A 26,884-nucleotide genomic window follows, 5' to 3' on the forward strand; every position below is an offset into this window, starting at 1 on the left:
TGGTTTTGCCTTTCCTACCGCTTTGAAGACATATACAGTGAACAAAATGCTAATCTTATGTTTGTCAGAATCCTAAAAGAATATTTCCTTCCTCTTGGTTAGCGTCGGACAGATGTCTTTTAGAAAGGCTTCCATTCATAAAAGGAAACATACCCCTTCATTGTTGTTCATCATCCGCTCTGCAGATTTTATATTTTGTGGCGTGGGAGCTGAAATACAAGTTAAAGAAACTGACTTTGCTTCCAGTATGTCTTGCACAGGCAGAGCTCTCTACGGTACTCGTTTGGAAAGGACACAGACCTCTCTTTGAAACATTTTGGCTTGATTAATTATTCAGCTTTTGTTCATTATTTGCTTCTCTTTGCATTACCAAGTCCAAAAATATCTTATAAAAGAAGTAAGTACAATCAAGTAAAATAAATGTAGTTATTTATTCCTCTCCATAGTTTGTTAAAATATTACTTCAGTACACAGGAAGTGAGATTTGCATATTGATACAAATGATTCGTAGGCAGTGCTAATATGCTAATATGTGCTAATGAGTAACCGCGTTTAGCTGCTGCCCAGCTCCACACATCAATGTGTGTATGAAGATTCAACAGGTGAATTTTAAGTCCGGATCTACTTTTTTCCTACTAACTTTACATTTCTCTAGCATAAAGGTTCTCCCTTTTTTTTGGAGAACCTTCAATTATTTGAGCTATCAGGATTAATCCAGAAATTGGCAAGAGGTGGTAAGGATATTTTGTCTATTAGTGATTTAGTGGAAACCTAACTGCTTGACTTAGATTTGCGAAGTCTGTATACCCATCACAACCCTTGCCAAGTCCAAGTCCCATCAGCTATACAATTAAATACTGCTTGTGTACCATCCATTTACACTGCTACAGTATGCCACAGTGCTAAACAGCAGCTCTCCATCAAATTTGCTTTACCAGTGTACTTTAATTTTCTCTCACAACATAACCATAAGGCCCTGTACAGACGAGCGGACAGTCCGCCGGACCGTTTTCAGCGGACATGTCCGCTCAGAGATTTCTGTCTGATGGTTGTACACACCATCAAACAGAAATCCCCTCGGACAGAATACGCGGTGACGTGCCGCGCCGTCGCCGCGACGATGAGGCAGCGACGTGCACGGCCCTGGAAGGTCAATGCTTCCACGTATGCGTCTAATCACTTCGACGCATGCGAGGGCTTTGGGCCGAGCTGACATGTCCGGTGAGTCTGTACAGACGACCGAACATGTCCGATGGACAGGCTTCCAGCGGACATGTTTCTTAGCATGCTAAGAAACAATTGTCCGCTGGAAACTGTCCGATCCGCCGGACAATTGTTCGGTCGTGTGTGTGGGGCCTATTACATTGCACTCTTCAAAATGTTCCTGGAACCGGTAGAAGCCTTTATCTGCCTGTTTTATCTTCTGTCAACTATTGTCACATGAGAAAACCACGCCCCTTGTTCTTTCAAGCTAAATATTTAGCAAATTATTCAGTTACGCAGTGCTCTACATATATTTTACATTCACACCAGTCTCCGCTCTTGAGCTTACAACCTTAAGCCTAGTACATACGGGCCGAATATCGTACTGTTTAATAGAAACCGCCAGACAATCAGTCAGTGTGTATGGCAGCTGGCCATTTGGCTGGCCTCTGTCAAAGGCTCATGACCGCAAATGGCTGAGAGCGCTAACCGGAGTGTCCTGTTGGGGGCCGTTCCCCTGTCAGAACTCGGCACAGAATAGCTCAGTAGGGGAGATTGCTGTATGAACATCGAATTGTTAGTACAACAGCTCCAATTTGAGCTGTCATGTTTTTTTCCGTTCAGCCTGATGTACTAGGCTTAATATCCTAATCTCATGTGCTAACACACATACTAGGGCCAGTGTAGACCAATTTACCTACCAACATGTGTTTGGGGTGTGGGAGGACAAGCACAGGGAAAACATGCTGGTAGTTTCCTGGTTGGGATTCAAGCAGAGGACCCTAGTGCTGCAGGTTGAGCCACCTGCTGGTTAGGCATCTGGCTGGTTTACTAATACTTTTGGCTCTGAGGAAGAGGGTCCGCCCTCGCAACGCGTAAGCTGTAGCTGTAATCTATGTTGTCTGGACTCTCCGGCTGTTTGGTTCCAGTAGGAGACCTTCCGGAGGCATCCATCCCTTTGATGGAGTGATGTTTATGCTTGTTTTTTTACTTGTTTTGTGAATATTCATGATCTTTTATAAAAATTTTAATTAAACCAAGCCATTGGTAATGCACTAGGTCGGTGCGCCCTTCTTTTCCTTTTACATTTGGATCTGGACGTTAAGATCAGAATCCCTCCAGAGTCTGGACTGGCTGAGTGATGACAGCTTTAGCCCACTGTAGGCTGAATGTGGATCACAACATTGCAAAATGAAGTGCATTTCTGTGACCTACAGGAGAAGCAGGGCCAAAAGAGCTTTGACTTTGCGTCTTCTTTTTAAAATATGATTACAGTTTTGGACTCTAATCTATCTCCACAGTAGAATACTTTATTATTTAAATTGGTTCGCATCTAGGGACTAACAGGTTCCAGCATATTTCAATCAGTCTTTTTTACTAATTATTATCTGTGTAGTGCACACATTATGTATACGGCTCCTTACCCAATGTGTATGTACACTTTGTGTTTACTAATGTTTCATGGTCCTTAAGTGCCATATTAGGCCACGTACACACGGTCGGACAAAACCGATAAGAATGGACCGAGGCTCAGTTTCATCGGTCCAAACCGACCGTGTGTATAGCCCGTCGGTCTGTTTTCCTTCGGTCCAAAATTTTAAAACATGCTTCAAAATCGAACCGATGGACCTCTGCCCGATGGTTAGTACACAAAAGCATCGGTTCAAAACCCGCGCATGCTCAGAATCAAGTCGATGCATGCTTGGAAGCATTGAACGTCGTTTTTTTCAGCACGTCGTGTGTTTTACGTCACCGCGTTCTGACCCGATCGGATTTTGAACTGATGGTGTGTTTAGACCATCAGGCCACTTCAGCGGTGAACCGATGAAAACGGTCCGTCGGACCATTCTCATCGGTTTGGACCGACCGTGTGTACGCGGCCTGAGTAGACACACATTCAGTTAAAATAGGGTAAATTTATACATAAATATCTTATTTAGGGGGGTGATGGGACATGGGGAGGTACATAGGAGGTTGGAGGGGACTTATAGAGGGAAGGCTGGGTAGGAAAGGGTTTTTTTTTTCTACATGGTGCCGTGCGTGTTCAGCTGTTTTTTTATATTTTGATACTTGATATTCAATAAATATATGATTTCATAGCCAAGGTGTCTGGTTTCACATGTTCATTTGTTCTTTCTTTCTTTGGTAGAGATGGTGTTGCTTTTTTTTTTTTTGTGGAGACACCCACCAATGTACTGTCCCAGGACTAAATTTGAAATGGAGCATTTATACTGGAACTGAACAGACAAACTTGTAGGAACTAGTGTTGATGCTTCTGAGTTCATTGACAGGTGCATTTGACCTCCTTCTGACCTATGTTTTTGATTTCCTTCTAAACTGCATATGACTGCTTTAACTACCTCAGCCCCGGACCATATTGCTGGTCAATGACCAGGCCCCTTTTTGCGATTTGGCACTGCGTCGCTTTAACTGATAATTGCGCGGTCGTGCGACGTGGCTCCCAAACAAAATTGGTGTCCTTTTTTTCCCACAAATAGAGCTTTCTTTTGGTGGTATTTGATCACCTCTGCGGTTTTTATTTTTTGCGCTATAAACAAAAATAGAGCGACAATTTTGAAAAAAAAATAATATTTTTTGTACTTTTTGCTATAATAAATATCCCCAAAAATATATAACAAAAACTATTTTTTTCCTCAGTTTAGGCCGATACGTATTCTTCTACATATTTTTCGCAAAAAAAATCGCAATAAGCGTTTATTGATTGGTTTGAACAAAAGTTATAGCGTCTACAAAATAGGAATAGTTTTATGGCATTTTTATTAATATTTTTTTTTTACTAGTAATGGTGGCGATCAGCAATTTTTTTTATCGGTACTGCGACATTATGGCGGACACTTTTGACACATTTTTGGGACCCTTGGCATTTTTATAGCGATCAGTGCTATAAAAATGCATTGATTACTATAAAAATGCCACTGGCAGGGAAGGGGTTAACACTAGGGGGCGAGGAAGGGGTTAATTATGTTCCATGTGTGTGTTCTAACTGAAGGGGGGTGGGACTGACTAGGGGACATGACTGATCGCTGATTATACATTGTATGAACAGACAATTCGTCATTTCTCCCCCTGACAGGACCGGGAGCTGTGTAACGAGCGATCGCGGGTGCCCGGCGGTGATCACGCCCGCCAGGCATGCGCGCCCCTATTGGCTGAAATGCGAGATGACGTATAGGCTCGCGCAGCCGAGCGGACCTGCCGCCGTATAACTGCGGCGGCTGGTCGGCTAGTGGTTAAGGTACATGCATACAATTTCAGTATTTACCTGTGCCCAGGGAGCAATAAGTAGCGCGTACCTCCAGTCAAATGCATGGCTCTACATAAACAAAGTTCATCAACACAAGGCCTAGTAAAGGTTCACTACAAGGATCAAACAACATTAGTTTGATATTTTTAGTTTCTCAAGTAATGAATAATTTTAAGGCCATTATTGAAAGAAATCCATAAGAAGTCCAGTTTGCAGTTTACGAGAAGCCATGTGGGGGACATAGTAAACTTGTGGAAGAAGCTGCTTTTGTCAGATGAGACCAAATTTGAACTTTTTGGCCTAAAAGCAAAACGCAATGTGTAGCAGAAAACTAACACATCACGCTGAACACACCATCCCCACAGTGAAACATGGTGTTGGCAGTATCATGTTGTAGGGATGCTATTCTTCAGCAGGGATAGGGAAGCTGCGTAGAGTTGATAGGAAGATGGATGGAGCCAAATACAGGGCAATCATAGAAGAAAACCTTTTAAGAGCCTGCAAAAGACTCGAGACTGGGGCACAGGTTCACCCTACAACAGGACAACGACCCTAAACCATAGTTGCCTGTCCAGATTTTCCTGGGACAATGCCGATTTTGGGACCCTCATTCCGATCGGAGGATGTCTCGATTAAAATCCCCAGATTTTGCCTTTGTCCCTGGAAATCAGAGCTAGAACTGCTGCGGAGCTAAAAACATTCCCAACAAAATGGCCGGCGCCGCTGCAAGTTCTCTTTCCCCTTGTGTTCATTGGAGAGGGGATGCAGCTTCTCGCTTCACAATTCTCCTGCACACTGAAGCTGGGGTTAACCAATGAAAACATACATGGTGTGAGGTAATTCCTTTTCCTGCCATAGTTGTTTCCAGTTCATGTTTGCTTCCTGGTTGTTGTGGTGTGGTGTGTTGTGACAGAAAATGTTTGCTACTCAATATATTGCCACAGCAGTTGTCATTGCTGCTGCAGCAGTAGCAGTGTATGAGGAAGAAGAGGAGGAGAAGCGGAGGACAAGCACAAGGACATCTTCTTTTCTTTTTTTTTTTGGGCTGTTTGAAGCACATTGTTCCTGAGGGAATAACCAGGAAGTGAATGTGTGGTACAAAAATGTGCTTGGGAGGGACTACTATGTTGAAAGGATTGGGTGGGACAAGAGTCAAAAAGATGCTTGTGCTTACAGCTTGTGCTTACAAAGTCGTACTGAAATTGTGTCTATATTATTCAGGTACGATTTGCATGCTACTTGAGGGTTTAACATTGAGGTCTATGGACATCAACTCGCATGGAAGTTGGACCAAAGTAGTGCATGGACTACTTTGAAGTCGGCATGACTTAAAGTCGTGCCAATATGAATGGAAGTCATTGAAAATTATTGAGAATGACTTGTCATGCGATTTTTTTGCAGTCCAAAATCGTGGGCCACGTCGTATAAGTGTGAAAGGGGACTCAATCATCATGACACCATAACAACCATGGTGCCTGGATAACACCAGGTGTTTGGAGTATCTTTATCTGCTGATTGTTAAACTTTATGAAATGCACATATTTCTATTGTGGTGTAGGATCTGGGCCTGCTGTCCCTACATCATTCTTTCTTTCCTTCCTTCTCTCTTCTTCCCTTCCTCGCTATTTCATTCTTTCTCCCTACATCCCTTATTCATGTCAGACCACACCCCATTTGAGCCACATCCATGATTCAGGTGAAACCATGCCCATGCCACACGACTCCGCCCACAAAGTGTCCCTGTAATTTTTTTTACAATGTTAGCAACTATCCTAAAGATACAGCCAGATATACAATGAAAAGGTTTAGATCGAAGTATATTCATGAGTTAGAATAGCCTATTAAAAGTGCAGACCTATATGCAGTTGAGAATCATCTATGGCAAGACTTGAAAATTGCTGTTCATCCGATCTGACAGAGCTTGAACTATTTTGCAAAAGAAGAATGGAAAAAAAGTCACTCTCTAGATGTGCAAAGCTGGTAGAGACATTCGCAAAAAGACTTGAAGTTGTAATTGTAGTGAAATGAGGTTCTACAAAGTATAATAAAAATGCACTTCACAATTTTCACATATTTATTTGTAAAAAAAAAAAATGAAAACTATTTATCATTTTCCTTCCACTTCAAAATTATCTGACACTTTGTGTTGGTCTATCACATAAAATCCCAATAATATATTTTACGTTTTTGGATGTAACGTGACAAAATATGGAAAATTTCAAGGGGTATAAATACTTTTTCTAGGCACTGTATATAGATAGCACAGAGGTATGTAGTAGTAATATTCTCATTCAGCTGTTTCTGTGGATAAATGTATCGCTAAAGACAGGTGATTTAAAAAATGTTAAAACTTGTATAAAACAAATACAGTCCTGATCAAAAGTTTAAGACCACTTGAAAAATGGCAAAAAATCATATTTTACAATGTTGGATCTTAACAAGGTTCCAAGTAGAGCTTCAACATGCAACAAGAAGAATTGAGAGTGAGACAAAACATTTTTTGAGCATTCAATTAATTGAAAATAACGAATAAACTGAAACAGGCTGTTTTTCAGCTGATCAAAAGTTTAGGACCACATGCCTTTAAAAGGCCAAATCTGTGCAAAGATGTGGATTCATTGTCATTCTCTGTCAGGTAGTCACACGTTGTGATGGCAAAGACAAAAAAACTCTCCCTTTTTGAACGTGGTCAGGTTGCTGAACTGCATAAGCAGGGTCTCTCATCAAGACACTGGACGATCCTCGACCCAAATTAAGGCCCTTACTGGTGCTGACTGCAGCCCCATAACCATCAGACGGCATCTGAGACTGAAGGGCTTCAAAAACAAAAAACTTCTTCAAAAACCTTGTCTCCTTGAACGCCACAGAACTGCTCGTTTGGACTTTGCAAGAGAGCACCAAACATGGGACATTTAAAGGTAGAAGAAAGATTTATTTTCTGATGAGAAAAAATGTAACCTTGATGGTCCTGATGGTTTCCAACGTTACTGGCATGACAAGCAGATCCCACCTGAGATGTTTTCTACACGCCACAGTGGAGGGGGCGCCATCATGGTCTGGGTGCTTTTTCCTTCAGTGGAACAATGGAGCTTCAGGAAGTGCAGGGGAGTCAAACAGCCACTGGCTATGCCCAGATGTTGCAGAGAGCATTCCTCATGACTGAGGGCCCTCGTCTGTGTGGTAACGACTGGGTTTTTCAACAGGACAACGCTACAGTACACAATGCCCGCAGGACAATGGACTTCTTCCAGGAGAATAACATCACTCCTGTGGCCCATCCTGCGTTTTCCCCTGATCTAAACCCAATTGAGAACCTTTGGGGATGGATGGCAAGGGAAGTTTACAAAAATGGACAACAGTTCCAGATAGTAGATGGCCTTCGTGCGGCTGTCTTCACCACTTGGAGAAATGTTCCCACTTCAATTTTTGAAGTGATCAACAATAACGGCGGAGCTACTCATTACTGAGTTCATGTTTGGAAGTTGGATTTCTATTTTGGGGGGGTTTTTTTTTTTTTTTGGAGGTGTGGTCCTAAACTTTTGATCAGCTGAAAAACAGCCTGTTTCAGTTTTTTTGTTATTTTAATTGAATGCTCAAAAAATGTTTTGTCTCACTCTCATTTCTTCTTGTTGCATGTTGAAGCTCTACTTGGAACCTTGTTAAGATCCAACAATGTAAAATCATTTTTTTTGCCATTTTTCAAGTGGTCTTAATCTTTTGATCAGGACTGTATGATGGCATAATATATCCATTATTAATGCAACCTGTGTGTGTGTGTGTGTTTTTTTTTAAGCATAATTGTCAGTTTACAACTATATACTTTTATCTGCGCAAATGTAAAGGGTTAATCTTTAGCACAGCACGTATAGGTAGCCTTGTAGGATCAGAAACCACAAAAAAAAAACGTATAATTAATCAGTAGAAGTTGTTGGAAAGTGGGCAAGAGCAAAGAGCAGCTTTCGCTTTGGTAAAACAAACCGAAAATCCTGCCCTTGTTTGCACTTTGGACCTTTTTCCAAATGTGTAGTCAAGTGTCCATATGTACATATTTGAATGACCTAAAATCATACTATTCCCTTAAAATAGAAAATGACTATGACTGCACAGCTGTGGCCTTGCTTAATGTATAACTACGTACTGTATGGTTGAAAAACCTATTATAAAAATGACTTGGGGGAAGTCAGACAGTTGCCATGTTACCAAAACGTGTCCTTGTTTTGCACCGATAATTTAAACTCATATTAAAGGAGGACAGATACGTTTTCAAGTTAAAGAAACTGCTGAAGAGGTGAGAAAAGCCTCTCTGAGGCCAACATGGCAGCTCTGGTGTGTCGAGCAAGGGCCAAAATAAGTATAAATCAGAATATAAAACCTCTTTTTGGATGTTCAGGGAAAAAAAAAAATCAGCTAGCGGGAAATTGCATTAAAAAAAATATTTGTGAAAGAACAAGAGAAAATAGTTTTGTAGGATGCTGCCGTAAACTGAATTGAGGCAACAGTAAATACATTGTGATTAAGAGAAAACCGCTTGCGATTTCCATTTAACACCTTGCCTGTGCTTATTACAGAGGTCATTATACAAGGCAGGTGTTTTGTTGGGATAGCAAGTTCCTTCTCTATGCTGACGTTCATTTGCTACAGTGGGGTTGATTTACTAAAGGCAAATAGGCTGTTTGTTTTGCTGCAGAGCTTGGTGAATGTGGAAAAGTTTCACTTTGTAAGGAATACACAATCGCCTGCAAGAAAATAAAAAAATAATGCTTTTTTCATAGGATGGTGGAAGTCAGAGGAGCTTTATCTCATTCACTAAACTCTGGGCCAAATTCCCATGCAAAGTGCAATTTCCCTTGCAAAATGAACAGCCTATTTGCCTCTGGGTTATTCCTTTATTTTTTTTTTATCAAACCCTGGTCTGTGTTGTACCACTATTAAAAGCTTATCCAGATATCACTTGTCCTTAAAATTTGTGTGTGTTTCCTGTGTCAATTATTTCACTATATACCGTATATACTCGAGTATAAGCTGAGGCACCTAATTTTACCACAAAAAATTGTGAAAATGTATTGACTCGAGTATAAGCCTAGGGTGTCCATCTGCATGCCTCACTGTGCCTCACTTTGTCCATGTGCATGCCTCACTGTGCCCATGCCTCACTGTGTCTATTACTAGACTGACGTTTAACATGGGAGTCTATGGAAGGGGTGCCATGCTTTGAAAAATCAGTGCTCCCCGACCGTGGGTCCCCTGGACAACAAACTTTGCACACTTTTTTTTTTTTTAACAGTAAATTTTTATTTGGTTTTGACAGTTAGAGATACATACATAACCAGGCTACAAGCCTGTAGTGCAATACATATTAATATTATAGAACATGCAGGATTTAAGGACAACACTGCCAATATCGTAGTATTAGGTATAACTGCTAAGGCAACATTCATCAGAGAGATCAAATTGGTCAGTACCTCATACTGAGTATATCGTGGGGAACGGGGAGGGACCTTCCCCTAGACACCCCTTTCGGGAGCATGACTGTGTCCAGGAGCTAGGCCAGATCCCCCCCTCCCCCTGAAGTGAAAGCCAATCGAGCCATGTAGTAGGAACCAGGGTTGGTACCATTAGTGTTGGAGGAGAGTCACAGTATATTCAAAGATACAGTTATTTCAGTTTTAGATACCTTAAGTACACCCTGAGGTTCCTGGGATGTCAGTTTAGCCCCCCTGGAGGTAAAGGGAGTGAGGGGTTATTATTGAACCAGAGCAACCATGGATGCCATTGACGGAGGATTAGATCCTTATTTTTATTCCGTAGTGCCAGGGTATGTTCGTATGTGAAATGCAAGTGGGTTGTTTGGATCACTTCTCCTAGAGTGGGTGGGGATGGGTTTTTCCACTTTCTAGCAATGTTCAGGTTCGCTGATAGCAGTACGTGGGCCAGTGTGTGTTTCAGAGAGTTTGGGAATTGATCTAGGTTGAGAAGCAGGATCGCCAGACTAGCTGACAGGACTATAGTCCGACAGGATATGTCAGACAGTAGCTGAAATACAGATTCCCAGAAGAGAGATAAGGAAGGGCAGCTCCAAAAAACGTGGAGCAGGTCCCCCTTCTCTCCGCAGAGTCTCCAGCATTTGTTGTCAGTGGGGATGCCAAACTTAGAAATCTTATCAGGGGTCAAGTACCATCTTTGGGTAATTTTAATGAACATTTCCCAGAGTGTAGAGCAGCATGTGACTTTAAAGATTGAGTTGCAGGCTGTAGCCCATTGTTTAGTTGTAAACGAGCGTCCCAAGTCCGATTCCCATCGGAGCAAGGGAGGTGTTTTGGAGAAAACATCCTTCTGTTGGAGGATGTTGTAGAAAATCGATATTCCCTTCGGCATGGGCTTGGGAGTGCTAAGAAAGATCCAAGCAGGGCGTGGGATATTGCGTTCCCATGAGGGTGAGGCATGGAGGTAGTGTTTTGTTCTCAGGTATAGGTAAAGGTCTGATGCAGGGAGGTGATATGTCTGTTGCAGGTCAGGGAAGGGTTTAAATTCGTTGCCACTGAAAAGATTATCAATGTGTAAGATGCCGCATTCTCTCCATTTGTTATAAGATATCAGGCTGATGTTGTGCTGCAGTGTGAGGATGGGGATCTTTAGCTTGAACATATCAGGGTGGTCGCGACTGAGGAGTACAAATTTGTTCCACACTCGGACTGTAGCTAGCATGGTTGGAGGAATGAAGGATGGTAGTTTAGATACTAGGGAGGTGGAGAGTAACCATGTGGATAGGTCTCCATTTGGTACATAGGTAGCTTCTATCCGCCCCCAGATGGTATGCGGGGAAGGCGAGAACCACTCTCTGGTCTGGGTGAGCACCGAGGCCATGTAGTAGTCCCTGAAGTCCACATATCCGGTACCACCGGCTTTTCGATGTTTAATCAGTCTGGATTTCGCGCATCTAGCTTTTTTACCTTGCCAAATGAATGAGGAGAGTAGTGATTGTAGAGATTTAAAATAGTGAAGGGGGATGACAATAGGGATTGTTCTGAATAAGTATAGTATCTGGGGAAGGTGAAACATTTTAAATGCCGCTAGTCGGCCTAGCCAGGATAGTTCCTGAGACGCAAGCCTGTGCAGGTCCTCTCGTAGTTTATCACGCAGTGTAATGTAATTATGTTTAAAGAGCATACTTGTAGATTTGGTTAGCTGAACTCCAAGGTAGGTTATTGCTTGTTCCGCCCAGGAATATGGGAACTGGTGCTGCAAAAGTATGCTTGTTGGGGAGTTAACACCTAAATTTAAAATATGGGATTTGGATTCATTAATTTTATAATAGGAGATTCTGCTGAACCAGGCTAGCGTCTCCTGAACCGCCGAGAGGGATGTGGTGGGATCAGACAGCATTAAAATAACATCATCCGCAAAAAGGCTGATTTTGTGTTCCTGGCCTCCCATAGATATTCCCGTGATGTTAGTATTAGAGCGTATGTGTTGTGCTAGGGGCTCCATCGCCAGGTTAAATATCAGGGGGGAGAGGGGACACCCTTGCCTGGTGCCGTTGGATATGAGGAAGGGGGATGATAGGGAGTCAGCTGAATACACCTGTGCTGAGGGGTTGGAGTATAGGGCCATAATTGCGTTATGGATTGAGCCCGAGAACCCGAACTTCAATAATGCTGAGGAGAGGTACCCCCAGTGCACCCTGTCAAACGCTTTTTCGGCGTCTAGGGACAGGAGAATAGAGGGGGTACCGGAACAACCAACTTGGTGGATGATGTCGATCATCCTCCTTGTAGCGTCGGAGGCTTGTCGGCCCCTCGTAAACCCTGATTGGTCCATATGTATAAGGGAGGGGAGGATATCGATTAGTCTGTTGGCAATCATTTTCGCATAGATTTTGACGTCTACATTAAGTAGGGATATAGGGCGAAAGTTTTGGGGCGATGTCGGGTCTTTACCGGGTTTAGGGAGGGTGACTATGATTGCGTTCAGCATTTCCTGGGGGAAGGAGGAGGAGGATGCGGCAGAGTTGAAAACTTCGCATAGTTTGGGAGCCAGGATGTGATGGAACTTTTGATAGTATTCCCCAGTGAACCCGTCAGGTCCTGGGGACTTGGAGGCGGGGAGATGTTGAATAGTTTGTGTTATTTCATCTACCGTAAAAGGGGCGTTAAGAGAGGCTAGTTGTGATGGCGACAGAGAGGGAAGATTGACTTGTGCTAAAAATTTGTCTATGTCGGTTTGGGAAGGTTGCACAGTGTGGGCATCTCTACTAATGTTATATAAGTCAGCATAGTACGCGCTGAAGGCGTTGGCTATCTCATGAGGTTTAAGTAGTTTGCTTTTAGTGTGGGGGTGATACAGGAATGGTATTTTTGATTTGAGCCTGTGGCCTCTAATTTTTAGGGCCAGTAGTCTGCCTGCTTTATTACCTGTGGCGTATGTGGAGGCTTTGAATTTAGTGTAGGCTTTTTCATGGGCTTCTAGTAGGAGAGCACGCAGCTCCTGGCGCAATTTGAAGATTTTGGTTTGAAGGAAGGGAGAGGGATTAGATTTATTTTGGATGTCAGTGGCATCAATATCGGCCGTGAGTTGGTCTATCCTTCTTGATCTATTTTTCTTGGCTCTGGCACTCAGTTGTATTAGAATACCTCTAACAACAGCCTTGTGGGCTCTCCACACCACCACCGGGTCGGGCGTTGATTGGGAATTCAAGGAGAAGTATTCCTCCAGATGTTTTTGGATACTGTTTGCAGATACAGCATCGCTGAGGATAGAATTATTCACCCTCCAAAGATATGATTTGGGAATTTGCGATTGGGCATCAATAGTGATGCTGATAGGCGCATGGTCCGACCAGGTGGCAGTGTGTATCGCCGACGCCGATATTCTGTGTAATAAGTCCTTGTCAGAGAGAAACAAATCTATCCGTGAGTAGGTGTTGTACCGGGGCGACAGAAATGTGTTATCTCGTTCGCTGGCGTGACAACACCTCCACACATCAAACAAATCATTGGAAGAAATAAATTTAGCTAATGGTGATACATGTCTTTTAGCTCCAGCTGTGGAGTCTAGGTCAAAGTCTGGAACCAGGTTAAAGTCCCCGCAAAATAGTAGGCGGCCCTGTCTGAGACCTTTCACCTTTTTCAGGAGTTTCTTGAAGAATGACATCTGACGTTGGTTTGGGGCATACAGTGACACTAGGGTGTATTGGACATTGTTGAGTTTGCATACTAATATAATGAATCTGCTCTCAGGGTCAATCGTACAGCTCTGGAATTCGAAAGTGACAGTGTCACGGACAGCTATCAGGACCCCTCTCTGCTTCTTATTGTAGGAGGAGGAGAATACATGGGGAAAGAGTCTATGCTTGCATATGGGGGGAAGATCCTGGGCAAAGTGGGTCTCTTGTACACATAAGACGTCGCAGTTATGTGCCATTGCAGTCTTCCACATGGACGAGCGTTTGGCTGGGTGGTTCAGCCCTTTCGCATTCAGGGAAAGGATCGAGAGGGACATGTTGGTAGGTGAGATTGGGATAGGTGCAGTTCAGTAACTCACGGTTAGTAGTGGCAAAGTAGTGGTGTTCTCAGGGAGAAGTGCGGCACACCTAGCTGTTTTGTGTCCTCCAGTAGATCAGAGTGTAGTATGCAGGTACCAGGGTGGAAAGATGTTCAGGGTGCTCTGGTTGGCACGCGGAGTCCTATCGTAGGGTCCTTAGCAGTGCAGAAAACTGAGAAACAAAAGGCAGTTAAACTAGAGAAACTGACCAAAAACTAAAACAACAAAAACAGAAAAAAAAACGATAAGAAACGTGAGTGTCAACAAATCAGCACAGTATAACAGCAGGATTGTGCTGACAGAACTTGGGGGAAAGTTCAGGCTCTGTAGAGGAACGAGCAATAGGCCGGACCGGACCTAGGGTATACTTTCGTTGTGACTTCGGACAGGCATACTCTGGTCATTGTGCCTTATGGGCACCGCGTTGGGCACCCGCGTTAAAGGGATTGGATTTCCCCACAGGAGCATGGTTAACCTGCTGGGATTCTGGTATGATGCCCCAGGAATGGAGGAGCTTCATTCCCCCTTCAATCGTAGAGATGGCGTGAGGGATGCCATTGTGAGTAACAAGAATGGTGGCTGGATGGCGCCATTTATAGATAATCTTGTGGTTGGCAAGGGCTTTTGTCACCGTTTTCAGCTGCCTTCGTAGTTGTAGGGTGTGCTGGGACAGATCGGCGAACAGTTGTATGTCCGCGTATGGCGCAGGGAGGTTGATGAGTGCTCTGGCTCTAGCAAGGATTTGTTCCTTTGCTTGGAAAAAGTGAACGCGGAGGAGCACGTCCCTGGGGATCGCTTCTTCCAGATGGCGTGGTTTGGCGATCCTGTGGATCCTGTCAATGGTGAGCTCTATAGGGGACAGCTCCGGTAGCAGGGTGGAAAACATGGCGCTGGCGTATTTGCGGAGGTCTGCGGGGGGAACCGATTCCGGTACTCCGCGAATCTTGACATTATTGCGGCGTGATCGGTCCTCAAGGTCCGCTATCTTTAATTTGACCCAGGCCATGTCCTCTTTTTGTGACAAGCATTCATCTACCAGGCTGTTCACTGTGTCTGTGCATTCCTCCATCTTGTCTTCAATGTAATGCACCCTGTCCCCCAGATGTCTCACGTCTGCTGTGAACTTATGTATCAGGGATGAAAAGTTAGACATGAGGGAGGACTGCAGGGTCATGAGCATGTCTTTCATCGTTGTATCCAGGACAGGTTGTCCTGAGGTGGGGAATGCAGCTATGGATGATTGTAGGGAGGAGATAGCATGTGCGTTGTGCAGAGCTGTACTCACTGCGGTCCCGTTTTGTGATTCCGAATCCAGGCGCATCCGCGCTTTTGCAGGGCTTTGCGGTATAGGAGACAGCAGGGGAGAGTGGGCGAGGGGGGGAGACGATGATTCGCCCTCGTTATCTTGCGGATCCCCGCTCGGAAGGTCCGTGTATGCAGTGGAGCGCCGCGCGGCAGCTCCGGCGGCGCCATCTTGTCTGTTCCCCCGTCGTTCAGGCATGAACGAGAAGGCTGTCAGCTTTTGGAGGTTCCTATCCTCCTTTCTTTTGCGAGACATCGCTCCAGCAGTGTCCGCTGAGTAGGTGCAGGCAGTGTGGGTACTCGATGGGTCGTGTATCCCGTCCTTGCTCCGTGTTTGTCCGGCCGGCTATAGGGAGCTCTAGGCTGAAGCTGCCATTCCTCTCACGCGCAAGCCACGCCCCAACTTTGCACACTTGAGTGGGGCTACGTTTGTGCCAAGTTTGGGGTCCAGGAGACCTACGGCCATCCAGTACCGGGTTCCCAAAGTCCGGGAGATCGGGCACAAAAAGGTGACTCGAGTATAAGCCCAGAGGGGCATTTTCAGCACAAAATAATGTGCTGAAAAACTCGGCTTATACTCCAGTGTACGGTATACATCACATACATTTCACTATATGTACACATCAGAATTCCTTTAAAAGGTTTTAAATGCCCAGGGGGCAAGAACGATTGGAAATCATGTGACAACTAGGCTTGACTGCTATAGTCCTTGGAGCTAAGGATATTATGTACTCCCAAAATAAAATGTGAAATAATGAATATAGGGCCAAATCCTCAAAGATCCTGCCTAACTTATCTTTTCCCATTTAAGTTACACTGCCTTAAAATTTCTACCTAAGTGCCCGATCCACAAAGCACTTACCTAGAAATTTCAGGCCGTGTAACTTAAATGTCTCCGGCGCAAGGCAGTCCTCTTCTGCAGGGGGCGATGACAATTTAAATGAGGCGCGCTCCCGCGCCGGCCGTACTGCGCATGCTCGTGACGTAATTTTCCTGACGGGCAGCGCGCAAAATTACGTTACGCCGGGCTTTGTGGATTGCGACGGATAATAAAGTTGCGTCGGGTAAAAAAAAAGTTACGCGCCGAAAAATAAAATTCAAAATTTAAAAAAATCGCGGCGATCGAAAAAAAGGTCTGTTTTTAAAAGGTGTAACTAGTTTACACTTTGTAAAAGCAGAACTAATTTTACGTATGCAAACGTAAACTTACGCAGAAAACACAAAGCTGAAAAGCTTTGTGGATCTCCGTAAGTCCTCATTTGCATACGCGAAGCTGCATTTCGACTCGAAATGCCCCCAGCGGCGGATGCGGTACTGCATCCTAAGATCCGACAGTGTAAGTCTCTTACAGATGTCGGATCTTCTGCCTATCTTTGGAAAACTGCTTCTGAGGATCAGTTCCAAAGATAGGCACAGGGATACGCAGGCTGAACAGCAGTTCCGCCTGCGTATCCCTTTTGAGGATTTGGCCCATAGTCCATGATACAGAGCACACACAACACAGTCATAAGCAAAGGATGGATGAGCAGCCACAGGGTCCGGATCACTGTGTGGCCAACTGACAGGTGAAGAGTTGGGCTGGATACCAAAGTCTCTACTGCTTGGTTCGCTCAATACCAAGGACAGCTCTCTGTGGACGATGGTCTCCTGTAAAAGTGGTGTCACAGGATGCATTTCGAGAACTCCTCTTCTTCATTGTACTATTAGTTTAGATACTTTTTTAAATACTTATCTTTATAATAAATATCTATAGATTTTTATATTTGTTACCCATGTGCCGCCAAAAGTCAATTTTTTTCTAGTTCTTATTAGTTTCAACTTTCCAACTCCTCTTCTTCAGCTTGGTACATTCAGCTTGCCCATACACAGTTCGAATCCCAGTTGGTTCCTACTGACCTGGCTGAGACTGGAACCTTGTATGGCCGGCCTTATGCAGAACCTCGGGGCTCACTGGGGAAGGTAGTTGATTTAATTCTTAGCAATACCAGATGATGATACAGTATGAAATGATAAACTATAACATTATGTTCTTTCCTATATAGATACAGGCCTCCAACCTACCATGTCCAGGCTTGGTATGATGAAGTGAGAGATTACACATTTCCATATCCACAAGAATGTAACCCCTACTACCCATTTAGGTGTTCAGGACGATCAGATTTTCCGTTGGAAAAACCTTGGATGGTTTTTCCGACGAAATTCCTCTCAAGCTTGGCTTGCATACACACAGTCACACAAGTTCTCTGAACTTTTGTCCGTCAAGAACACGGTGATGTACAACACTGCGACGAGCCGATAAAATTAAGTTCAATGCTTCCGAGCATGCGACAAATTGTTTCCGAGCATGCGTCGGAATTTTGCGCATCGGAATTGCTACAGACAATTAGGTTTTCCAATAGGATTTTTTTCTGTCTGGAAATTTGAGAACCAGCTCTCAATATTTTGTTGACGGAAATTCCGACAGCAAAAGTTCGATGGAGCCTACACACAGTCAGAATTTCAGTTCAAACGCTCACATCGGACATTTGATGTTGGAATTTCCGATCATGTATACGGGGCATAAGGAAGAGTAAATACTTCTCTCAAGTTGTAATTGCTGAGAGTGACGTTGTTAGGGAGATTTCTACCTCACTTCCTGTCCTTGAGACTATAGAACAATAAAATGAGTGTTGCTGTTGGCACTGGGACAGGAAGATGCAAAGTAATGTTGTTAATCAACTCCAATGAAACGAGGGCCAGGGGGCATGGCCGAGTCATGTAGTTGGGGGCTATGGACGCCGAATACAGGACTCGGGAGTGCGCCTGCAAGGTAACCCACTTGGCGAGAATGCTTCCCAGGGGGGTTACCAGAAGCGAGGAGGAGCTGAGACAGCCACTGAGGGACCCCAGAAGATGAGGATCGGGGCCACTCTGTGCAAAACAAGCTGCACAGTGGAGGTAAGTATGACCTGTTTGTTATTTTAAAAAAATGATAGCTTTCCAACCCCTTTAATTTATCACTGAAAACATACTGAAATGTATAGTTACTTATTTTTTTTAATATCATCTTTAATTTAAGGTACTTAAAGTAGCATGATATAAATGTGACCTCATTACTTGTCTCCAGTCTGAGATATGTCATTATTTTCTGTTTGAAGGTATGGGACGTGGAGCTTGAACGATCTGCTGAAGAATGGGCATCTACTTGTTTATGGGAACATGGTCCAGCAAATTTGCTCCCATCCATTGGACAGAACCTCGGGGCTCACTGGGGGAGGTAGTTGATTTAATTCTTAGCAATACCAGATGATGATGCAGTATGAAATGATAAACTATAACATTATGTTCTTTTCTATATAGATACAGGCCTCCAACCTACCATGTCCAGGCTTGGTATGATGAAGTGAGAGATTACACATTTCCATATCCACAAGAATGTAACCCCTACTGCCCATTTAGGTGTTCAGGACCTGTTTGCACTCACTATACACAGGTAGGGTCATGTTTATTTCATTCTATTTTTTTAAAGGAGATTTTCATCCTTGGAACGATTTTCAGGGAACCCATTCTTTGGGGGTGTGATTGGCACAAATTTCACCTTCACCTCTTTCGCTCACCTGTCCACTCTTTTAGAACATGTCCTTTAAAGTCCACTGCTTATGTGTACTGAAGAGAGGAGACCATTCCACACATAGAAAGTGCAGAGAAGAGCAATCAAACTGATAAGAGGCATTAAGGAGCTCAACTATGAGGAAAGATTAGAGGAACTGAATTTATTCACTCTTGAGAAGAGGAGATTAAGGGGGATATATATTCAAAGGGCCAGATTCTCAAAAGAGTTACGCCGGTGTATCTACAGATACACCGGCATAATTCGAAAATCCCGCCGGCGTATCATTGTTTTGTATTCTCAAAACAAGATACGCCGGAATTAGGCTAGGATCCGACTGGTGTAAGTCACTTACACCGTCGGATCCTAAATGCAATACTACGCTGGCCGCTAGGTGGCGTTTGCGTTCAGTTCTCATTTGACTATGCAAATGAGCCTGATACGCCGATTCCCGAACGAATTTGCGCCACGTCGTCGTCGTTTACGTCGTTTCCGTAAGCGTAAGGTTACCCCTGCTATATGAGGGGTAACCTTACGCCAGTCCGCCGTATGCCATGTTAAGTATGGCGTTGGGTCAGCGTCGTCTTTTTCCGTTGGTTACGTCGTTTTACTAAGTCGTTCGCGAATACGACTTTACGTCAATGACGCTCACGTCGGCGTCATTGACTGGGCTATATTTCCGCCAGGCGCATGCGCAGTTCGATTGGCGCGGGGGCGCGCTTAATTTGAATACAAGCCGCCCCCTTTGAATTACGCGGTCATAAGCCGGGCCATTTACTCTACGCCGCCGCAAATTACGGAGCAAGTGCTTGGAGAATACGGCACTTGCTCCAGTAAGTTGCGGTGGCGTGGTGTAAATGGCTTACACTACGAATCTGGCCCAAAATGTATAAATCCAGTGTAGTGGTCCATATAGTGAACTTGTTGTAGAGTTATTAACTTTCAGGTCATTGCAGAGGACAAGGGGGCACTCTTACCCTTGGAGAAAAAGATTTAACCTTCACATACGGAAAGGATTTCTTCACAGTAAGAGCTGTGAAATTGTGAAATAGTCTCCCTCAAGAGCTGGTTCTGGCCAGCTCAGTAGATTGTTTTAAAAAAGACATGACTTCTTTCCTAAATGCACATAATCTAACTGGATATTAATAGTTAGAGGTAATAACACCAGGGGTGGTTGATCCAAAGAAATAGCCGATTGCCTCCCAGAGATCAGGAAGCCCCCCCCCCCCCCACTTGAGTGAATTGAACCATTCTTTATTGGGGTTTCTTTTGCCTTCCGCTGGATCAATTGTGAGTATAGGATTGTGTAAATGGAGGTTTTCAATATATTTTTTCTTTGTTGGTTGAAATAGATGGACTAGTTCAACCTCACGAACTCTGGGCCAGATTCACAGAGCAGATACGACGGCGTATCTCCTGATACGCCGTCGTATCTGTTGTTCTATCTATGCGACTGATTCATAGAATCAGTTACGCATAGATAGCCAGAAGATCCGACAGGTGTAATTGTTTTACACTGTCGGATCTTAGGATGCAGTACCGCGGCCGCCGCTGGGGGGAGTTCGCGTCGTAATACAGCGTCGGGTATGCAAATTAGGAGTTACAGCGATCCACAAAGATTTTTCCCGTTGTTACGTCGTCGCGAGTGTTAGATTTCCGTCGCAAAGATAGGGCACCTTTAACATTGTGTAAAAGTACTCCACCATGTTAAAGTATGCCCGTCTTTCCCGCGTCGCTTTTGAATTTTTTTTACATTTTTTCTTTTTCACGTCGCGATTCACAAAACGTCGGCGCGTCGTAATTTCGCGCAAAGCACGTCGGGAAATTTGCGACGGGAGCATGCGCAGTACGTCCGGCGCGGGAGCGCGCCTTATTTAAATGGTACCCGCCCCATTTGAATTGGGCGCTGGACCTGTTTACGATACACCGCCGCAAATTTCCAGGTAAGTGCTTTGTGGATCAGGCACTAAATCGGAAAATTTGCGGCGGTGTAGCGTAAACGGGTTACGTTACGCTGCGCCGCCGGACTGTGAATCTGGCCCTATGAAACTATATCGTTTGTGATATTCGTTTATTTGTACATTCAAAATATACACTGTACAAATGATTGTAATTTTGAAACGAAACATATTCTACTTGGTCATCTATTGTGTTTGTATTTTCCTATTTAGCTTGTTTGGGCAACGAGTAGCAGAATTGGTTGTGCCATAAACCTGTGTCATAACATGAACGTTTGGGGGCAAATCTGGCCGAAGGCAATCTATTTAGTGTGCAATTATTCTCCAAAGTAAGTAAGATTTCATTTTAGTTGCTATTCCAAAATCACATAATTTTAAAGTGCAAATATATTGTGTTTAGTTGTTGGTTGCATTTAGTATCATAAATCTCACGAGTGGGTTTTAAAAAACAAAACAAAAAAAAAAAACAGCTTATCACTTTTAAGCTAAAGTACATCTAAAGACATCTGGATGAAAGTCTATACCAGGGGTCTCCAAACTGTAGCCCAGGAGCCAGATGTGGCCATTTGCTTGCCTTTATCAGGCCCTTGAGACCCTAATCCCCCACTGATACAAGGCGGTATTCCTTCTCCACCAACAATTGGGCACCATTTCTTCTACACCAACAATATTACCAGCACTATTCATCCCACTGACACCAACTGCAGGACCCTATTCTTCCCATTGACACCAATGGTGAAGCACAAATTCTTTCCCTGATACCAACAATGGGGCACTTATTCCTCCCAATGACGCCAATGATGGGGCCCTAATTCTCCCCCTATTTCCAACAATGGGGCAAATTTCCTCCCACTGATATCAATGATAGGGCATTCTTTACCCACATTGATGCCGGGGCATTTTCTACTCACACTGGCCACAGTCCGGCCCTCTCAAAGTGTGAAGGACAGGAAACTGGCCCTTTGTTTAGAAAGTTTGGCGACCCCTGGTCTTTACCAACCTCTTTCAACCAGGGTGCCATGGGGGTGGCTTTTGAAATCTTTAGGGGTGCCTTGGCAAAATGCTTAAAAAAAATTGCTAAAACATTGTGCAGCATTACAACCTTGGGTACCAGTTAGGCCAGCTGCCATCCTTGTTTGCCCCTTCCCTGCTCCTCTCTGTCAGCACTGTGGTTACATTGACTGAGTGAGGGAGAGATACTGAGAGAAATGAGAAACCAGTGTGCAAAGGTATATTGCTTTTTAAAAATGAATTACCTCTAGTGTTGGGTGTCCTACATGTGTGGATGTTGCATTGTTATATAAAACCATTAGTTTAGTTCTTTACATTTTTGAATGGGGTGCCTCGAAATTGTGTATCATTTTAAAGGATGTCTTGACTATAAAATGGTTGGGGAAACACTTGTCTAAACAAATTCAAATAAAGATACCATGGATGCATAAGCCTAATAAAGGTTCACCCTCCTTTTTTCCCTCCCAGACACTGCAGCTCACAATGGGAATCCAGAAAGCTGTGGTCAGGGCTAGGCGTGGCCAGGTGCTAATTTATAAGCTTACAGGCTTGTGGATAGCAGTGATAATGCTAATGCTAATGGCCACAGTTCCACACCATCATAGGAAGCTGTATTGGCATAACTGGCAGGCTCGACAGGTATTTGTGATACTTTACAAGGGAACTAAAAGAGAACTGGAAGTGTGGTTGCACTTATGTTCTGTAGCACATGTTTTTAATGGGAGACCCTAAAATTATTCTTCTCCCTCTGGCATGCATAAAGAGAAAAGAGTGTCGCACAATTGGTGGTTAAGTACGCATGTCTTAGATCTGCTACATAACCTGTGCTGCAACTGGGATTTGAGAGCTCTGAACACAGAAATGCTCACAGCTGAACACTTCTGTGTTAATTCAGCTGAAGGCCCCCTTTCAGTATAGCGGCGCTATACCGTCGGAATTGCAGCGGTATTCGGCCACTAGCAGTGTGGTTTTAACCCCTGCTAGCGGCCGAAAAAGGGTTAATACCGCCGGCAATGCGCCTCTGCAGAATGTGCAGAATGTGCATGAACCTTAGACTGCAGTATTCTTGGCCAAATACTTTTTAGGCTTGCAGAATCCATTTAACATTTTTCTCCCTGGCAGCTGGGCAAAGGTTGCTGAATTCTGCAAGGAATGAGGATAGTATTAAGAAACAACTTCTGACTGTGCAAATTTTACTTTACTGTAGTCAAACTAGAGAAAGATGATCTTGCTTTTAGTTACTGCCTTTTGTACATTTGTACTTGTTGCCTTTTTCTTATTTCTAGTACAGCTGTAGGGTGATACTAATCTTTAGTTTCTCATTCATTGTATTAGTTTGCCAATGCCAAGAATAACGAATTGGCAGTTAAAGCAAATATTGGTTTACATTATGTATTTTTGTTTCTAAAGAGGAAACTGGTGGGGACATGCTCCATATAAACATGGCCGTTCTTGTTCTGCTTGCCCACCCAGCTATGGAGGAGGATGCAGAGACAATCTTTGTTACAGAGGTAAGTTATGTGATATTTAACCACTTCAGCCCCGGAAGATTTTGTTGATTAATGACTGGGCCATTTTTTGCGATACGGCACTGCGTCGCCTTAACTGACAATTGCGCGGTTGTGCGACGCTATAGCCAGGTGGTATTTGATCACCTTTGAGGTTTTTATTTGCACTATAAACAAAAGAAGAGCAACAATTTTGGAAAAAAACAATCTCTTTTTTATTTTTTGCTATAATAAATATCCCCAATTTAAAAATAAATAAAAAAATAAGCGTATATTGATTGGTTTCCGCAAAAATTATAGCGTTTACAAAATAGGGGATAGATTTATGGCATTTTTATTATTATTTCTTTTACTAGTAATGGCAGTGATCAGCGTTTTTTTTTGTTTTTTTTATAGGGGATGCGGTATTGCGGCGGACAGATCTGACACTTTTGACACATTTACAGTGATCAGTGCTATAAAAATGCACTGATTACTGTATAAATGTCACTGACAGGGAAGGGGTTAACACTAGGGGGCAATCAAGGGGTTAACTGTGTTCCCTAGGTGTATTCTAACTGTGGGGGGATGGGACTGACTAGGAGGAGAGAGAGATCAGTGTTCATACTTAGTATGAACACACAATCTGTCTCCTCTCCCCTGAGAGAACCAGGATCTGTGTGTTCACACACACACAGATTCTGGTTCTTGCTGTGTCACGAGTGATCGCGCGTGCCCGGCAGTCGTCGCGCCCGCCAGGCACTCGAATCGGCTCTGGCAGCGAGCCATGGGCGGACGCACCCCCTAGTGGTCAAAAGGCGAACTGACGTAAGGTAACGTCGTTTCGCCCAGCCGTGCCATTCTGCCGCAGTAAAACTGCAGCGGCTGGTTGGGAACTGGTTAAAGCTGAATTATGTACCCAAGTTTGATTTGCAGTTCCTATACAACAGAGCATAGAGGGAGAAGCAACCAGTCAGGTGTGCTGCAATGTCCATGTGCTAAAAAGCAGCATGCTGAAAGGAGGAGACAGCAAAGTAGCAGACATATTGGCTTATGACTGCTGCTACTCCTTCAACGTTTACAGCCACAGGCTGGAGAGAGACAAAAAACTTGTAAGTGCAACATAACTGTGGCAGAGAATAATCCTGTCTCCTGCGCTGACAGACAGAACAGTGCTGTGTGGCAGGTCTGTGTAAATTTCAGAACTGGATGGACAAAAATGCTATCATATACAATATGTATTTCATTGGTGTATTTAGAAGTTTGCTTCAATATCAGTCTTAATTTTATTAATCTTTAGAAATATACAGTCGTTTTACATAGAATACCTTTCTGCCTACATCATGCAAATTATAATACAATTATGATCTGTTATACATAGGGTCAGTTCAGACACATTTCTGATTCAGATAGATGCCACCAGGTGTAATCACAAACCAGTTTATTGAATCCCGCAAAAGATACGAATGGTGAGATGGAGCTGAATACTCTGCCCACCTGCTGTGGCTTTTATGGTGGTCTTGCATTCCACTAGATTTCCCATGTGTTTTGCATTTTAGATTATACAGCAATGGGAAGAAAGCTGCATAGTAGCAAGGTCAGAGCCAGGAACGCAGGCATGCACTTCCACTCAAGTTCCAGAAGCCAATTCGGTCTATAAAACCCCTACCCATATCTGAAATGGCCATTTTGGGCAATCTAACCCTTTAATGTCCTGAACTAATGTCTTTATTAAAGAACTGTGCAAATAAATGATTGCATCTTAACTGTCCATATAACATATCCTCATGTCGACAAACCTATTTGAAAAAGTAAACTGTTAATAGGGGGGTGGATTCAGAGAGAATTTACGCCGGCGTATCCATAGATACACCGCGTAAATTCAAATCTGCGCCGGCGTATCTACTTTCTGTATTCAGAAAGCTAGCTATGCCGACATTAGCCTAAGATACGACTGGCATAAGTCTCTTACGCCGTCGTATCTTAGGGTGCATTCTGCCGCTGGCCGCTAGGGGCGCTTCCGTTGTTGTCGGCGTAGAATATGCTAATTACCTAGATACGCCGATTCACAAAAGTACATACGCCCGGCGCAATTTATTTACGTCGTTTACGTTAGGCTTTTTCGGCATAAGGTTGTTCCAGCTATTAGGAGGCGCAGCCAATGTTAAGTATGGACGTTGTTCCCGCTTCGAAGTTTGAATTTTTTACGTTGTTTGCGTAAGTCGTTCGCGAATAGGGCTGGACGTAATTTACGTTCACGTCGAAACCAATACGTCGTTGCACCGTACTTGAGAGCAATGCACTCTGGGATATGTACACGGACGGCGCATGCGCCATTCGTAAAACACGTCAATCACGTCAGGTCATCACACATTAGCATAAAACACGCCCCCTTCCACATTTGAATTACGCGGGCTTACGCCGGCCCCATTTACGCTACGCCGCCGCCACTTACGGAGCAAGTGCTTTGTGAATACAGCACTTGCTCCTGTAAGTTACGGCGGCGTAGCGTAAATACGATACGCTGCAGCGCCGTATCATTGCGCGCCCCTACCTGAATCTACACCCTTGTCTCAATCACAGTTTTACATATACCTATGAAAGAATAAAACAAAAAATAGGACCGACTTGTGATAATCCCTACCCTTTTGTGATAATCCCCCTATGGGGGAAGGGGGGACCCTGTTAGTAAATTCTGGTCATTTTTTAGGCTAGTAGGCAAGTCATTGCCAAAAAAGGACACAGGGAGCTGGGCATTTGCAAAGGGTATATGTACCAGTGCCCTAAAATTGTACGTGGGTGTTACAGAACAGTATGATTTTCACAAACAGCCTTAATGGCAGTGCAAATTTTGCCACACTAAAACAGTGCAGCGCAAAAGAAATTAACTAAAAAACAACAAGAAAGTCCATATGTGTAGGTGAAAAAAAGGGGGAACCCAATCAACTTTCCATCACGCAGTGCAGACAAATATAAGTGACCAGATAGATATCCTCCACCATGCCTAAGGATGGCCTCTCACCTCATAAATTCGACCTTAATAGGTCACAGAGTATTAACACCAAAGGATCCTGGTAGGTTTAGCTAGAAATTGCTGGGCGGCTCCGTTTGAATCACAAGTGACCAAGATTCAGCAGTGAAATATCCACCATGAGAACAAAAAAGAAAGAAGATCTAATGCTCTCAGCAGCAACAGTATTTAATGACACACAGATTTAAAAACACTCACATGTAAAAGCACTCAGTGCCGAGTGCTAACTGACAGGCGTGCAATACAAAGCAGTGTGGTAATGCAGACAGCGGCGATCGCGGGTGACGTCATGCAAGGCTCCTCCCCCCGTACACGTTACGTCCTATGGGCGGGGCCTTCTTCAGCGTGGGGCAGGCAAGTTCATTAAATACTGTTGCTCCTGAGAGCATTAGATCTTCTTTCTTTTTCGTTCTCATGGTGGATATTTCACTGCTGAATCTTGGTCACTTGTGATTCAAATGGAGCCGCCCAGCAATTTCTAGCTAAACCTACCAGGAT

At 43.8% G+C, this 26,884-nt stretch overlaps 1 protein-coding gene across 1 annotated transcript in view; it reads left to right on the top strand.

The window, feature by feature from the left end:
- CRISPLD1 (cysteine rich secretory protein LCCL domain containing 1) overlaps nt 1–26,884 on the top strand; it is a 108,389-nt gene that overhangs the window by 46,249 nt on the left and 35,256 nt on the right. Inside the window, exons 3-6 of the mRNA XM_040354449.1 lie at nt 18,448–18,566; nt 18,650–18,782; nt 21,071–21,186; nt 23,279–23,379. Of these exons, the coding sequence (XP_040210383.1) occupies nt 18,448–18,566; nt 18,650–18,782; nt 21,071–21,186; nt 23,279–23,379 (469 nt within the window). The remainder of the gene's footprint in view (nt 1–18,447; nt 18,567–18,649; nt 18,783–21,070; nt 21,187–23,278; nt 23,380–26,884) is intronic.

Source organism: Rana temporaria, chromosome 5, assembly GCF_905171775.1.
Source record: "Rana temporaria chromosome 5, aRanTem1.1, whole genome shotgun sequence".
Lineage (NCBI taxonomy): Eukaryota > Metazoa > Chordata > Amphibia > Anura > Ranidae > Rana > Rana temporaria.